The sequence below is a fragment of the Cavia porcellus genome, unplaced genomic scaffold (assembly GCF_034190915.1).
Source record: "Cavia porcellus strain 051 isolate PalLab524CR breed Dunkin Hartley unplaced genomic scaffold, mCavPor4.1 scaffold_26, whole genome shotgun sequence".
Lineage (NCBI taxonomy): Eukaryota > Metazoa > Chordata > Mammalia > Rodentia > Caviidae > Cavia > Cavia porcellus.
Genome location: NW_026947509.1, coordinates 37,418,380 through 37,434,786, shown reverse-complemented (window position 1 = coordinate 37,434,786; position 16,407 = coordinate 37,418,380). Strand labels below are relative to the sequence as shown.

Sequence of the window (16,407 nt, the reverse complement as noted above, 5' to 3'; positions counted from 1 at the left end):
TGAGACAGGGTCTCATTATGTGTAGTTCAGGGTGGCCTTGGGCTCACTTTGTAGCCCATGTTGGTCTCGAACTTGCAGCAATCCTCCTGCCTCAGCCTTCCTGAGTGCTAGGATTACAGGAGTGTACCACTACGGCCAGTTATTTTTAACTTATTTTCCTTGACATAAAATTTTTGCATGGGGACTGGGGATTTAGCTCAGCTGCATAAGTGCTTGCCTTGCCTGGCAAGTGTGAGGTTGTGAGTTTGATCCTTGGTAATCGGGAAAAAAATTTTTTTTTGCATGGGACTAGATGTTTTCTATGGTTTCTAGTGACCATGTTTTATTCTGTCATGTGATATTTCATATGAAATATATTTAAATGATCCGTTATTGGTGGTCATTTGAGTTTTTAACCTTTCTACTCTTATATAAAAAACTGTAGGCTTTTTTTTTAACTAGGTAGGTTTTTAGATGTGACCATTCTTACTTGCACAGTTATTTCTTTACAGATGCATACTAAACTAGAATACCTGTAGAGGATTTACTACATTGACAGCATCTAACTTTTCCCCACCCTTTGTACATGCTTTTTTGTTCTTTCCATGAGCATCCTTTTCTCCCATGTCAAATGTTTTTTGCATCATATCCTCTCAAAAACTCTAACCCAGCATTTATTTTGCCTTTCAGTAAAAATGTTTTATTTTCTTTTCAAACTTAAAATTTAAGAAAGTCTGAAATTTTGCACTTAGGAATTTTGTACCAGTTGCCAAATATATCTTGATCTTTTTTTTCCCTGAATGTTATAATTGCTTCTGACTTTCATTATTTCTTAAGTTTTTAGCGTGATTTTAAAATGACATATTCTAATGACTATCTGAAATTTGATGATCAGAAGCTGATACATTGTTTTTCTTTTTTGTGTGTCCGTATTTGTTAACTTTTTAAACAATGTATTTTAGATATTTAGGTTACTCTTAAGATTCACATAATGAAGTATGAGTTTAAATCAATGAATTTTCTAGAATGTATCCACAAGATTGTTTATTGTGCTGTGCATCATGTATTCATTGCTCTCAGTTCAAGCTCCTTATGTTAATATACTTTCCAGCATTTAGAATACTTTCATAGTACTTATGTTAGTACTTTCTATTACTATTCCTTAAGCCATTAAAGGTTTGTATGCAGATTTATCATTTCACAAATTATGTTCAGGGAATTTTCTGGGTAGCGTTTGTATTTGGAGTCTGATTTCTATGTGAACTCTTTAAAATGAATTGTGATACATTGACACTTTTCATAAAAGTTTTAAATTCATTTGTCATGTATTTTCATTTATGGTTTTCATATTCATTAACATCTGTTGTTCCTTACCATTTACAGCTCAGAATTCTGCAAATGCAGATTTTGCAAACTTTGATGCATTTGGACAGTCTAGTGGTTCGAGTAATTTTGGAGGTTTCCCCACAGCAAGTCACTCTCCTTTTCAACCCCAAACTACAGGTAGAACTTCTCCAGCATTCTGCTTAAGTGTTTGTTTTAAAAAACAAAACTGTAGATGTAGTTTTGAAAAATTAAATTTAAATTCTGTAATTACCTGACTTTAAAGTAGTTCTGTCTTTCAAAGCTCTGGGGAAACCTGAAAAATATATTTTTTTTTCTGTGTTTATTTGTTTTTCTGAACTGTTTGGTATGTTGTCTAATTTACAAAATCCATTCTTCTCCTTTTCCTGTACATGAATCTTCTTAAATCTTATATGCATAAAGATACTTAAAGTACTAAATATATTTGAGATTCATGGAATATACTGATTTAAGGCTGTTACATCTTCGAATTAGGGAAAATATAATTAGCCACTTCCATATAACTAAAATTGAAGTAATTTTAAGGGCCATAGCTTGAAAAAATTCTGAATACTTAATCAAGAGTAGGTTATTAATGATTAATCAATTATGGAAAGTTTTCTGTGCAGGAATTGGTCTTTATACTTAGAATACTCTCATAAACTATACATACAGTTTTTGGAAACTCTTGGAACCCTTGTTTAGATCATCAGCTGATTGCTTTTTTCCCCCCTAACTTTTAACTCTGTGTATGTGTTGTCTCAAAGCCTTTGCTTTCAATTTTTTTTCTTTTAACTTCATCATTTATGTAATTTCTGACTGTCCAGCATTTAGAATACTTTCATCTAGCTGCAGTTTTGGTGAATTTACTTCAGCTTTTCCTCTCCAGGCTACCCACAGTAAGTTCTTTTATCATGTAGGCATCTTGTACTGCTTTGAATGTTTTGTGTTGTATATTATAGATTTTAATTGAAACAGTTTAATTGCTGAAAGAGTTTTATGCGTATGTTTGATTTAGAATGTTGAAAGGACTGACTGATGAAAGTGTTCGTGTTTTTAGGTAGAGGAGCGTTTTCCCTCTTTTTAAAATACCCCTAAGTGTATTTTGCTGTCACCTTTACATATAGTGTATTTTTAAAAAATTTATGTACACACAGTTTTGATTGCTGAAAGTATGGTTTAGGAGTAAAGAACTAGTGTATGAAACATGAAGTATGAAATGTGTTGATGTTAGTCTTTTGTTAGTGTTTTAGGCGAGTCTAGTTGTGCTTTAGAAGATAGGATATGTACCATCGTGTCTATTAAGTAAATTTTCCTTTGTTAAGTCAAAAATTGCTATAATACATTTTATTTTTATGTCTTGAACTATATGGCAAGGCGTGATTTTACTCTAAACATAATTGGTGCACATTAAAATACTGTGTAGAATTAAGTAACAGCTTTTCAAGTGAAATAAGTCTACAGTGCAGGGACCATCTTTTAAGAAATTCTCGATTGAAATAATACATTTTAATCATTGTTAATCCCAGTCCCTGGGATTTGTTTAAACCATGTGTCCATGTAGCTTTAAATGCTTGAATCCTGTAAGTAAGAGTTGGCATCTTGTTTATAGTGTCTTGGGGAACTAGTGAAGAACATAGTATATAGGATTGTTTTATGGATAGCTGAAGTTCAGCCAGGTATCATGGAGCTAGCCTCCTTCTGCCCTGTTGTACTCTTTATCCCAAGCTAAATGGTATTTTATACTGGCTTAGTTTGACAAATTATAAAAAGTCATCTTAAGATGATTAAAATTGAGTGCCATTTACCAGTCATCGATTTTTAAGAAATACAGATTATAGAATCATATATAAATGTATACTCTATAGTGCTTATGGACAGTTAGTTTAGGAAGAAGTGATCAGTAGTTTTCCAAGGGGTATTGGGAAAAGTTCATGTATTTCAAGTGCTCTGTTTATTCTGTTACAGGTGGAAGTGCTGGATCAGTAAATGCTAATTTTGCTCATTTTGATAACTTCCCCAAATCCTCCAGTGCTGATTTTGGAGCATTCAATACTTCCCAGAGTCATCAGACAGCATCAGCTGTTAGTAAAGTTTCAACAAACAAACCTGGATTACAGACAACAGACAAATATGCAGCACTTGCTAATTTAGACAATATCTTCAGTGCTGGGCAAGGTATCAAGCTTTACACAAAACAAATTCAAATTTATATATTAAGCAATTTGCTATCTTTATTAACATCTGAGAATGTTATACTTTCCTCAGTTGTGTAGAAATTGTGTCTGCATTTTTAGTAAAATAGTTACTTGTTACTTTTAGACCTCAATCAACTATAAAACTAAAGGCACAGAAATTAATCTAAACATTTTTTTTCCCTTTTTCTTTGAGACAGAGTCTTGCTTTGTCAGGCTGGTCTTGAATTTACTGTGTAATTCCAAGCTGGTTTTGAATTCATGGCAATCCTTTTCCCTCAGCCTCCCTGGCTAGGATTATAGGCAGGTGGCCACCATACCTGGCCAAAAGTACTTTTAAAAGAAAATTGAAAAAAAAAATTTTTTTTCCTAGAGAGCATTTTTTATTCTGTGGCATAACGTGATAGATTCCATTAAAGAGCTTAATGGAAAGATTATTTGGTGATTTCTGTCATACATTCAGTTTGAACTGTTTTCTATTAGTGTATTGGTATTTAAATTCATTATCTTTGTACTGTAGTTTTATACCAAGTTTTGGACTTAAGGTCAGGTTCTAGTAGTGTTAGACTGATTCTGCATTCTGATCTCTGAGCCTGTCTTTGTTATCTCCAAAATGAGAATGATAACAGCACTGAATTCATGGAACTGTGTTTTGTGTATTGTTGCCTGTGTGATACTGTGGCAGTACCTGGGATGTACAAAAAGTGCTTAGGAAGTGTTTTGTATTAAAATTGTCTCTTATCTTTTTAATGAAATAGCCCTAGAAAAATGATAAATACTAATAGGTTGTTGACATTTGGTTCACCATTTTATGAGTTTGTTTACTTCAGTGAAATCCACTTTTCTTGGATTTAAGAATTTCTTCTTTATTTATAGTCTAGACATTATCCAAAACAGACTGTTAGATTTTGTTACAGAAATAGCAATTGTGTTTTCATTACAGTGATTTATATGGGAAATAATCTTGTCCAGTATTGTTAAGTCCAGGGTCTTATCTATTTAATTTTTTAGCTCCCAAACAGTTTTGAGTGTGTTTGTTGCAAATGTGGTGTAATTTTTTAAAATTAATTAATTAACTATTTTTTGGTTTGTTTTCAGGTGGTGATCAAGGGAGTAGTTTTGGGGCCACAGGTAAAGTTCCTGTCGGTTCTGTGGTTTCAGTTCCCAGTCAGTCAAGTGCATCTTCAGATAAGTATGCAGCCCTGGCCGAATTAGACAGCGTGTTCAGCTCTGCAGCCACCTCTAATAATGCATACACGTCCACTAGTAATGCTAGCAGGTACTTGGTCTTGTCATTCCTGCTTTGTGTTAATCTTTTAAATTTTTTTTTAAATTCTGAATAACAGCGTAAATAACTGTTTGGGGGTAGCTTAAAAAGAATTGAATAGTTTTTAAATCTGAGAAAATTGAGTTTCATTTGCTAGTAAAAATATAATTCTTGAGTAATTGTCCTAATTTTATTCTTCTCTATATCACAAATTTTTTGTTGCTGTGTTCCTTGAATGCTAAAATTTGTTTAAAAGAATGTGTGTGTGTGTGTGTGTGTGTGTGTGTGTGTGTGTGTGTCTGTATGTGTAAAACTCGGCAGGTAATCCATTTAATAGTTAGATTATGTATTTTTAAGGTACAGTTTCAGGCATGGAGACTAAAGTAGTGTGTTGTAGTCTTAGTTTTTAGAACTGTTTGTGCCAAAACTCATCACTAATCCCATCTTTCTTAAGTGCCTTACTTACGTATAAACAGACACACTTTTTACTATATTCATACATAAAAGATACAAAAGAATTTTTTGTTCTGCTGTGTATCTTTGTAAGGCCACTTGTTCTTTATATGTTTCAGTCAGAATACCACAACATATTGATCTTCTATTAGATCAGCCATTAAAGGAATTTGCAAAAATAAAAAATAGTGCTAGTCTTCTCATTAAGTTCTTTTTGTTTTCAAATCCAGCGTTTTCACAGTACTGATGAGATAAATGTTGTGTAATGGGTACATTTAAATCTGAAGAATATTTTTTAAAAATTTGTTAATTTCTATGTGATACAAATTATAAATATAGCACAAATAAAATTAATTGTTATTGGGTCATTGATTTTTCAGAATATAAACATATCTTGAGACTTGCAATCTGAGAACTGGTGTAGTATATGATATGTTTAATGTTTCCATATTTTGTAACTATCTGATAGGCAGATTACTTTTTAATGAGGGCTTTTAAAATTGTGTTTTCAGCAGTGTTTTTGGAACAGTGCCGGTGGGTGCTTCGGCACAGACTCAGCCTGCTGCTTCAAGTGTGCCTGCTCCATTTGGAGGTATGTGCTTCTGCTCCACGCATATATCGTCATCTGTCTCTATGGGTATTGTTTTCTATAGGGAAGAAGATAAATATATATATATGGGATAGCATTTTCTTTAAAAGACTAATGGATGTCTTTAAAATGGATGTCTTTTCTTTAAAAGACTAATGGATGCCTTTTGATAATAAACTATTGCACTAATTTGTTATCCAAAAGATTATGTTTTCTGATTTCATAAATACTGTGAAATATTTTAAATTTTGAATACAAAATACATTAGGATTTTATGATGTATTTTCTCATTCTTTAAAGCTACACCTTCCACAAATCCATTTGTTGCTGCTGCTGGTCCTTCTGTGGCTTCTTCTACAAATCCATTTCAGACTAATGCCAGAGGAGCAACAGGTAAGAAAAAAAGACAGATTTTGGAATATTAAATGGGGAGAGTTTTTTTTATCAGAAAGGAATCATGTGAACACCACCAGAAAAATCAAATCACTTTTTTACTGGAATGAATGAGAAATGGTTAGAAGAGTTTGCCCATAAAGGTAAACACAAGCTGAAAATTCATAAAGTTTTGGAATTTAACAGTTGAAGGAGACCTAAGAGCAATTATCCTGGGTCCTTTCTTCTGGTCAGAGCTTTTATTTTTCAAGTACAAAATCCCAAACATGGAGATGATTACTCCTTGAACTCACATAGCTAATTTGTAGCAAACGAAAAGCTAGAACACAGACATTTTGACTTATTTTGTAATATGGTTCTGGAATTCCTAGCTGTAAGTCAGCCTTTTTCCTCCCTGGAACTTTTGTCTCTAGCATGGCCTTGACCTCTAGACTTTTCTCCTATTTTAGTCTCCCAAGTGGTGGAATTACAGGTGTGTGCCCCACTGCCTGGCTTTTAATTCTTAATAGAAGAATACTATGAGTGTTTTTTCTCCATAAGGCTGCCCCAGATAATGATTCTAATTAATTCTTATTCTAGTGCATCTCTTCAGTGTGTGCACATATTTTAGATTGTGGGTCCCTGATACAGTTTTGGTATAATGCTTCAGTATTTTCTTTGATGAATTTTTTTCCCATTAATTCACACCCCCCAACTCCATTTTCCTGTTTGATTCATATTGTGCCAGTCACATCTCATTCTGCACTTTTTAAGAGTTTTATTCCATTGTGCTGAACACCAGAGCTCTTTGCTATTATCTTGGGATGTCAGTAAGTGTGGGTGGCTTGGATAGCCATTAAATCTAGACCTTCTTTTACTCTTCTCTTTCTTTCAACCCTTTTTCTCCTCCACCCTCTTATTTGTTTTTTGAGTCAGGGTCTTGCTATAGTCCAGGCTGGTCTTGAAATTACTGTGTAGCCCAGGCTGGCCTTGAACTTGTGGCAGGCCTCCTGCCTCAGCTTCCCAAATTTACAGGTGTGTGCCGCCTGTTCCAGTACTTTAGAACCAAAGCTTTAACCCCATTGATAACAATTGTTGATAGGAAATCCTGAGAAGGGTAAATATTTATAACATAAATTAGATCATTAAGAATTAGTAGTTACTTAATGCAGGACACAACAATTTAAAAAAAAGAATTAGTAATTACTATATTAGTAAATCTTTTTGTCATTGGCAAGACGAGAAGTTTGAATACTGTTTGTCTTTGATATAAATGTCTTTACTCACAGTTTGTTATTATCTAACATAACTAAGTATTTGAATTGCATATCAAATTTAATTTTTCAAGTATTGATTTAATTCAAGTACTGTTACCTAATTAGTGAATGTTCTAAATTTTGTGCTTTTGCTTGTTGATTGATAATTAAGGTATACCTAACAATTGACTTAAATTTCTATTTGTATTTTCTTTATGAGTGTGGTGTATGCAGTATTTCTGTTGTACGGTTTATTAACCGCGAATGAATTTGTAAAATGTCTCATGACATGATAGACTTTGTATGTTCTCTGATCTTCCCAATTGTCATCAAATAATTGTCTCAGTTACTATGTGAAAGTTACAGGATCTGCAGCTTAAAAAAGTAAATGACTATTTTAAGTACATTCAGCCAAACTTGTGTTCAAGTTCTGACCTAGTATTTACTTGGCAGGTGATACTAAGAAAACCTTTTGAATTTTGTTAATCAGTGGGGTATGGATGATGCAGAATGTCCTAACATTTGTTGTTAAAGTCATTTGTGACATATTGCTGAAGAACTGTTCACATTCCAACCCTATTTAACAACCGGAATTCCATTATACCTTGACTGAGTTGTATTAAGTTCTCTGAGCACTACTGCTGTCCTCAGCTGTAGAATGTGACCAGTATTCTCTACCTGGCAGGACTGGTTTGAAATCAAATGGTGCATAACACCCTGTGTGTTTTTGTGTTATAGTATGCACTTGGAAAAAAATCGTGCTTGGTATTTTATTCTCATGACTGTACCTGAGTTGGTTCTATCATTAGAATTAAGGATCTTTTTGCTTATTTTATTTACAGTATGAAAGATTTATAAGTTAAGATTCTGGGCTGGGGATTTAGCTCAGCGGCATAAGCACCTGCCTTGCAAGTGCACAGTCATGAGTTTGATCCCCGGTACCAATTTAAAAAAAAAAAAAAAAAAAAAAAACCTATGTCAAAAAAGTTAAGATTCTGCATAGGATATAAAATTACAAAATGAAATTAATTTTAATATCAGCAAAGTTATATTAGAAAGGTAAATTTGTGCCCACACATTTATTTGTGGGTAAACTATTTTTAACATTATAAGCCAGTTTGAATTTATCATATCGATCACTTTTATTAGGTTATTATTGAATTGACTAAAACAAACATTAGTTGCATATGTTTCTGTTGAAGCTGACAGGTAAATAGTACTTTGACAAATAGTTAGGAATTTCCAGTGCTTTATACTAGAAAAATTAATATTCTTTAGGAATTATTTCTTGTTATCTTTAAATGGATTAGTATTGTATTACTATATTTTGAGGTAGCTTTGGCAAGAAGCCCTTGCATCATAATTCTCTGTGAAATTTGAAAAATTCTGTTTGTACATTTCTTAAAATACACATTTTGATTTTTGTTTTCTTAAATTTACAAAATGTTAGGAATTTAAATTTCTTTTAACATATAGGAACTTTGTTTAGGAGAATAACATACAGCTTAAGAGATTTTTAATTTTAGGATTCAATGATGCTTTATTTTTCCAGTCACTGAATCTTAATTAATAAATTTATTTTTCAATAATTAGGAAATTTTTCTTCCAGATTGTTTTCCTTTCACCAATGAGTGAATTCTATTTCCCTCTTATTTTGAAAAATGAGGAAATGATTTTAAGAGATTTTTTTTGCAAGAAGTCAAGAAAGTAACTTATAGAACTTTACATCTTATTTTTTTAATCTAGTAGATAAAAACTCATTTGCAAAGATGGTAATGAATTTGCTTAGAGTTTAAAGTTAAGTAATAACTAACCTTATGTTAATACTCAGGATGCTTCTAAACTAATGCTGTTTTCCATTGCAGCTTGATTTTGTATTCATGAAACATATCAACATTATGTATTATTCCTTGTTTGTATCTAAATATTCAATATGCCTACTTCTCCATCTTAGTAGACTCTGGAAATGAAGATTAATGCAAAAACAAAAAAAACAAAAAAAACCCAAAAAAACCAAAAAAGAATGACAGTTGAAGAAAGGGGGAAAACCTAAGAGGAAATTTACATCGGACTGTATAGCTCATATTTTTATTTATAGGAAAATAAGGCACTTATATTCAGAAGATTCAAAAAATTCCTTTCAACTCAATAATAAAATTGCTATGCAAATTAAAAAGTAAGCAAAAGATTTGAATAGATATTTGTCCAAGAAGGTGTAGAAATGATTAGTATGCATGAAAAAAGATGTATATCATCAGTCAGTAAGGGAATGTAAATCAGAACCACTGTAATATCACTTTATACCTATTAGGTTGATTGTAGTATACAGATAATAATAAGCATTAATGAGAAAATACAGTGATTAAAAACCTCACATATTGCTTGTGGAATGTAAAGTGATAAAATGTTTTCAAAAAACATATTGACCATTCATTGAAAGGCTTAAAGTTATCTTGCGTTTCTAGTATTAGAAATATACCCAAGAAGAATAGAAACATAAATCTGCCCAAAAATTCATACACAACTGTTTATGTCTTCATGATTCATAGTAGCCAGAAGTGGAAGTAACCCCTTATATCACTAAGTGATGAAACAAGATGTTGAATGAATTGTACAGTGGAATATTTTTTGATTAAAAAGTAATGAAATTCTTACATGTGCTATCCATTATTCATGAACCTTCCAGAAACCTTATTCTAAGTAAACTAACCTAATTCCAAAAGACTCCATATTTGTGCTTCTGTTTGTATGCAGTGCCACAGATAGGCAGAAGTCTATGGAGACAACATTGATTAGTGGTTGTCAGGGGTTGGTAGTAATTGTGGGCACTATGGGGACAAACAGCTGCCAGGTGTGATGGAGTTTCTTTAAGAAAGGATGAAGGAAACCCAAAATTAGATTGTGGTACTACAACTCTGATTATACAAGAAACCTTGAATTGTATACTTCTAATAGACAAATTCGGTTCTCCAATTTGAGACTCCAGAACATTTGGCCATCTAAAGGAGGGGGAAGTGTGTGTGGTGTTTTTGCACCAAAGTTAATATAGTGGATAATATTGGCCATCAAGTACTGTTACTTGAGATGCTCCTGTACATATTCTATGTAGAACACTATGCCTGTTCTTGAATACATACAGAAAATGCTGAGATAACCACAGTGAACTAGTATGAGTAAGTGTAGGATTTTTCAAAGCCTTTGGAGTGTTCTGAGAGGAGATACATGTAAAATGACCAAACTTGATTATCACAGAACCATTAGTTTTTTGTTGTTGTTGAATTCAGTATACAGTATGAAAAAGTGTTTATAAATTATCAAGAAAAAATTTTTAAAAATATTTGCACATTTAATCTTCATAGCAACTTTGATGAAGTGTGAGATCTTATTATTTTGTCCTCTCACCCCTCCCTCTTTCCCTTGGCAAGTGAGGAAGGTCAGGCTTATAACTTAAATACCAACATGCAGCTAGAAAATGCCTGAACCAAGACTCAGAAGTGCCTCACCTCTTAATTACTGTTTTCTCAGATTTATGCTCATCTTAAAAGTATTCTCATTGAAAATATAAAGAAACATATTTTAGAATCCACCCATTCCACATTTTTCAACAGAAAGTTCAAGTATGTAACTGTAGTACTTGTCTTTTACTAATTGTGTATACTTACATGTAAGTTCTGTCCTTAAACGTGCCAGGTAAGATGTGTTTTAGTTGCAGTGCTCTTTTTTCTCCTCTTTTATTCTTACATTTTAAGCTGAATATTTCTAGTTACCAAGTGGTGAATAAAACTGTCTGGCATTGTTCAGGTGCTGTCTCCAAGACGTGAATTTGTGGATACTAAACGATATTTTGGAGAACAGTGCATGATGCCTTCAAAGCCTTTTTGATGGATACAATTGTGTCTTCACATGAAAAGTACTTTTTTTAAAAAAATGGATTTCACCAGTGTTCTTTATTTGGTATTATTTTAAACTCCACTTTAAGCAGTAGAAATAATGTCATGAGTATGGTCGAAATAAAAAGTCTCATTTTGTGAATGTGTTTTTATATTTTTATGCTATCTACCTGGCATAAATCTAATTTTAAAATTCTTTAATGAAGCTTTTTATTTTAATAATAGTTGTCCGTGCCTTAATTGATATTGGTCTCTTTATGGCTTTCCATAAGGCCTTTCTGGAGCAATGCATTCTCAAGTGTTTCCTCACGCTCATTTTGGTAGGTGGCCACAACTAACATCTAGATTTGTGTAGCAATTTGTCTACTTGCTTGTGGAAGCTTCTGCTACTTTTCTGGATCCTTGCATGTTTAATTAAGTTTTCCCATGTTTTAAAATGGAGTGGGCATGGATGTGTGGCATCAAGATTACATTGTATTCAGTTACATGAAAATCTTTGTAGTGATACTGTTTTAATGCTAAAAAGCATTATTGCTTACCTCCATGGTCACAATACAATGTTAATGGCTATTTTGATTCTTTTCCTTCAGTTTGAATTCATGGTACTTAAAGTGATATACCAAACCATTTTACCACATTATTCCATGGAGTTTGATTTTGCTTAAATGTATCCAAGTTTTGCTTTTTAGTGCTTTTTTAAACGGTGATTTGTCAGTTATGTCAGTGCATTAATGTCTGTTATGAAACCCTCCCTTTTCCCTTGCAATGTGCTTATTATTCTTTCACTTGCTTCCCAGTAGCCTGTCTTTCTTTTTTTCTTGCAGTGATGGACAAGTAATTTTTAAAAGTTTGATAGTCCAGTTAGAGTGAGTCAAATCGCACTGTGGTGACAGGATAATGAGGATCACTTTGGGCAGTGTCTATAACTTGTTTTTCAGTTACGTAGAAATTGAACATGATTTTATGAAAGATTTTTAGTATGACCACTTTGTATCACAAATCAGTGATCTAGTTACTAAACATTTTAACATCAGGAAATCGGGTGAATTTTTTTTTTTGGTAAAACTAACACCATTGTATTATGTAATTACTAGAGGTATTTTTAAAGCAATCTCATTTCACTGAATCCTTTCCTAGAACATACAAGTAGAAGGTGCTGTATTAAATATTTATCAGTGGTTACAGTGTTTTGCTACTATATGTGTTTCTATAATTGGAATGGTTTTATAAATGAGTAAATGGGGTTGTTTTGTCTTTAGTTTTTGACTGTAGTTACTAAACTGCATAGTTTTGAGCGGTCTGCTTCTGACTGTGCCCCAACAATCTTATTTTTAGTCATCCGTTTTGCAGAGTTTAAAAATTTTTTCCAGGAATGCTCAAATATGAGCATTATGGCAAACACTTTAGGAAATAAAAAAAAGTATAGCGAAACCTAAAAGCAAAAATACATACTTGTTTATATATGAATTATATGATGAGAGACTTTCAAAAGCAACTACTGTTCAGACTTTCTATAATTACTTTGAGAAATTTTCTTGGACTTTCATATGACAGCTTTAGTAATTTAATTTCACTTTGGTTATTGAGTTTCAAAACAAAATTTCTTGGTTTATGGAGAGGTTTATAATGCTTAAACTCATTACTTAATAACTGTTGAAATTTGTGATTTCAAATGCTTTTAATGTAATCTTAACATTTTTCAAGGTAAGTGATACTTACTCTACAATGTGAAGTATTAGACTGATGTGCCCTTCTTTCTCCTTCAGCGGCAACCTTTGGCACAGCATCTATGAGCATGCCTGCGGGGTTTGGGACCCCTGCGCCCTACAGTCTTCCCACCAGCTTTAGTGGCAGTTTCCAGCAGCCTGCCTTCCCAGCCCAAGCAACTTTCCCTCAACAGACAGCTTTTTCTCAGCAGCCCAATGGTAAGGCCTAACATTTGTCTAGCTGCAGGTCCCCTTGAGGTACTTTTACATACCATAATGTTAAGTGTTTGAGACAATGACTTACTGGCTTACGTAAGGATGCCTTTACAGAGTTATCTTCTGTGTGTTTACTACACAAAAATTGAAGCTATTAGTGATTTTGGTCATAGAAAACTTACTCTTCTGTGTTTTTCAGAATCACCAATGTCTTTCTCATTAATTCATTATACATGCTCTGCTTTGCTCCTTGATTTGGAAAGGAAACTTTATAGACTCTTACACTATTGGTTTTTGTTTTCTGTAACAAAAATACTCCCTACGTGTTTTTTGTATAAGGATTTGTGTCTTAAAGACAGATAAATCTTAAATATAGATTACATTTTAGTTGAGTTTCTTGTTTTTAGCAGAGGTGTGAAGATTTTATTCCCACCATTTTTTAAACCCATTTCTCATTTGCTGAAGTTTGAAATCCATAGATTTGAAGATTGTGGAGTTACAAATGTATGTTTTCTTTTTTACCATGTGATTGGATAAAAATTTGGAAATAATGATTCATAGTAGAACCATAAATGATAAAATAATTCCAGAAAATTTTGTGGTATTCTCATTGAAACCATTGTGTTGTCCATGCAACCCCTCACAAATAATCACAAACCTGTCAGTTCACTAAATCCTTTGAATGCCTGTAATTTACACAGCAGTGGGGACTGGGGATTTAGCTCAGTGGCACAAGCTCCTGTCTGGCAAGTGTGAAGTTGTGAAGTTGAGAACCAAAAAGCAAAAAAACAAAGCAATACAAAACAAAAAAATACCCCACGGACACAGCAGGGGCAAATTGGCATTGACCTCTCAACAGATCTCCGTGAAGCTCTTTTAAAACATAACCTCAGAAGCTTGTCACTGACCTCTGAAAGGGCATGAGACCTAACAACTTCTTAACCTTGATAGTTTGTTCTTACTGCTCTGGCTAGAATTTCTCAGAAACATAGGGACTGTAAGCATGAGATTATATCTTGAAGGTAGAGATTATAATCCATGTTTGTTTTAACCAGGTGCAGGTTTTGCAGCATTTGGACAAACAAAGTCAGTGGTGACCCCTTTTGGTCAAGTTGCAGCTGCTGGAGTATCTAGTAATCCTTTTATGGTAAGTGGAATTCAATTTTAAGCACTTTGTGAGTTTCCACATTTCATTTTCCAATTGGAGAAAACAGGATATGACTGTGCCTACTATTTGGTGTTCTGATAGAACGCCTGAAGATTATACGAATTGAGATATCCTTATCTGAGCTGTACGAATAATTAGTTGCAGATCTACACACTGACAGTATGACAAAACGTACATATTTTGTCTCAAAAAACCATTGTTGGTAGAGGCCATGGATTAGTAAAACAATATGAGAAGGAGTCTTAGAGTCCTTTTTGGACTCGTAGAATCACAAGTTATTCTTTTAAAAGGCCAAGTCTGTAGAATCTAGTAGAACAGTTATATTAGTAGAACAGTTATATGAAATTATGGCTGATAACAGCATAGTCCCTGACACATGAAGTTTCTATCGAGAGTGATGAATGTTGTCAGTACTAATAAAATAATCCTTAAGTAAAATTGAGATTAAGTACAGTTTAATGGTTTCTTATTTTGCAGACACACCACCTTGATTTGTTTATTTTGTCTTGTATTTTTCTGTAGACTGGTGCACCAACAGGACAATTTCCAACAGGAAGCTCATCAACCAATCCTTTCTTATAGCCTTATGTAGACACTTTACTGGAACGAACTTTTATGTGGTCACATTACATCGCTCCGCCTCTTGCACTGTTGTCTTGTTTCACTGATCTTAGCTTTAAACACAAGAGAAATCTTTAAAAGCCTGCACTGTGTATTAAACACCAGGTAATAAGTGCGAAACAGAGGGCTGTGGTAACAACTTTAACCGGTGAATTGGCAGAGAAAGATAGCGGTATCATGTATATTAAAAATTGGCTAATATTAAGTTATTGCAGATACCACATTCATTATGCTGCAGTACTGTACATATTTTTCTTAGAAATTAGCTATTTGTGCATATCAGTATTTGTAACTTTAACACATTGTTATGTGAAAAATGTTACTGGGGAGATAGATCAGCCACTTTTAAGGTGCTGTCATATATCTTGGAATGAATGAACTAAAATCATTTTAACCATTACTACTGGAAAGTTACAAAGACAAAATTGGAAGATTTTATTCGTTCTTGAATTTTTCCTTTCTTAAGAGCTCTTCTATTTATACATGCCTAAATTCTTTTAAAATGTAGAGGGATACCTGTCTGCGTAATAAAGCTGATCATGTTTTGGTACAGTTTGCAGGTGGAAAAAATAAATATTAGAAAATATGCTATTGTTTTGTGTTCTTGCTGCAATGCCTTTACCAAAGTGGCCTTAAATATGAGTAGTGAATTGAGAACATCTTGAATTCTTAAAGACTTCTAGTGACTAACTTTTTATAAAAAGGCCATGTAGAAAATTTATTAAAACTACTAGTACTGCTATGTTCAGGAATATGTCAGTGGTAAAAGCATTTAAATGTAGCTTGTCAGATTCACCATAATCTAATTTTCTTTGCGACTTGTTAATTTTGTGAAATTTGTATATATGAAGAATTTGCATGTATGTGTATTTACAAATTTTTTAAAAGATCTTGAATTGTCAGACTGCAAAAGGCCTATTTTAACTATTGATTTTTTAAATTTTGTCATTGAATGTATTAGAAGCAGACATGCATTAACTGTGACATGATTGCACCTGTTTTTTCCTCCCTCCCCCACTTCTCTGGACAAACTGAAATTATCTATAGGACATTTGTTCATGTTTGTCTTTTGGGGGAAAAACTGGAACCCAGTGTTACCCTGAATTTATGGAATACTTTGTTTAAAAAAGGCAGTGATACTAAGTTTAGTTATATCTTTTTGTTAATATTCAAATGAACTTGATTATTTATATATAGTAAAGCCTCATTCATCCAGAGATACCCGGCAATCTCATCAAAACAGAACACAACTAAGAAACTTGGAATTTTTTAGAAACATGCCTCTGAGCAGTCATATGTTGTGAAGTCTATATGTTGGAGCACATACATTTGTTTTTATGTAAAATTTAAA

The 16,407-nt window shown here is 33.0% G+C and overlaps 1 protein-coding gene across 8 annotated transcripts in view; it reads left to right on the top strand.

The window, feature by feature from the left end:
* Window positions 1-15,642, top strand: part of Agfg1 (ArfGAP with FG repeats 1) — a 57,594-nt gene extending 41,952 nt beyond the window's left edge. The window contains exons 6-15 of one of the 8 annotated variants that reach the window (XM_013157652.3): window positions 1,363-1,482; window positions 2,151-2,222; window positions 3,292-3,501; window positions 4,617-4,797; window positions 5,754-5,830; window positions 6,128-6,220; window positions 11,618-11,665; window positions 13,112-13,270; window positions 14,323-14,414; window positions 14,958-15,642. In XM_013157652.3, coding sequence (XP_013013106.1) covers window positions 1,363-1,482; window positions 2,151-2,222; window positions 3,292-3,501; window positions 4,617-4,797; window positions 5,754-5,830; window positions 6,128-6,220; window positions 11,618-11,665; window positions 13,112-13,270; window positions 14,323-14,414; window positions 14,958-15,017 — 1,112 coding nt within the window. In that variant the 3' untranslated portion in view covers window positions 15,018-15,642. Of the gene's footprint in view, window positions 1-1,362; window positions 1,483-2,150; window positions 2,223-3,291; window positions 3,502-4,616; window positions 4,798-5,750; window positions 5,831-6,127; window positions 6,221-11,617; window positions 11,666-13,111; window positions 13,271-14,322; window positions 14,415-14,957 lie in introns of all 8 variants that reach the window. The other 7 variants (XM_013157651.3, XM_013157654.3, XM_063237217.1 and 4 more) reach the window with 7 other exon arrangements.
* The last annotated feature ends 765 nt before the right edge of the window (window positions 15,643-16,407 follow it).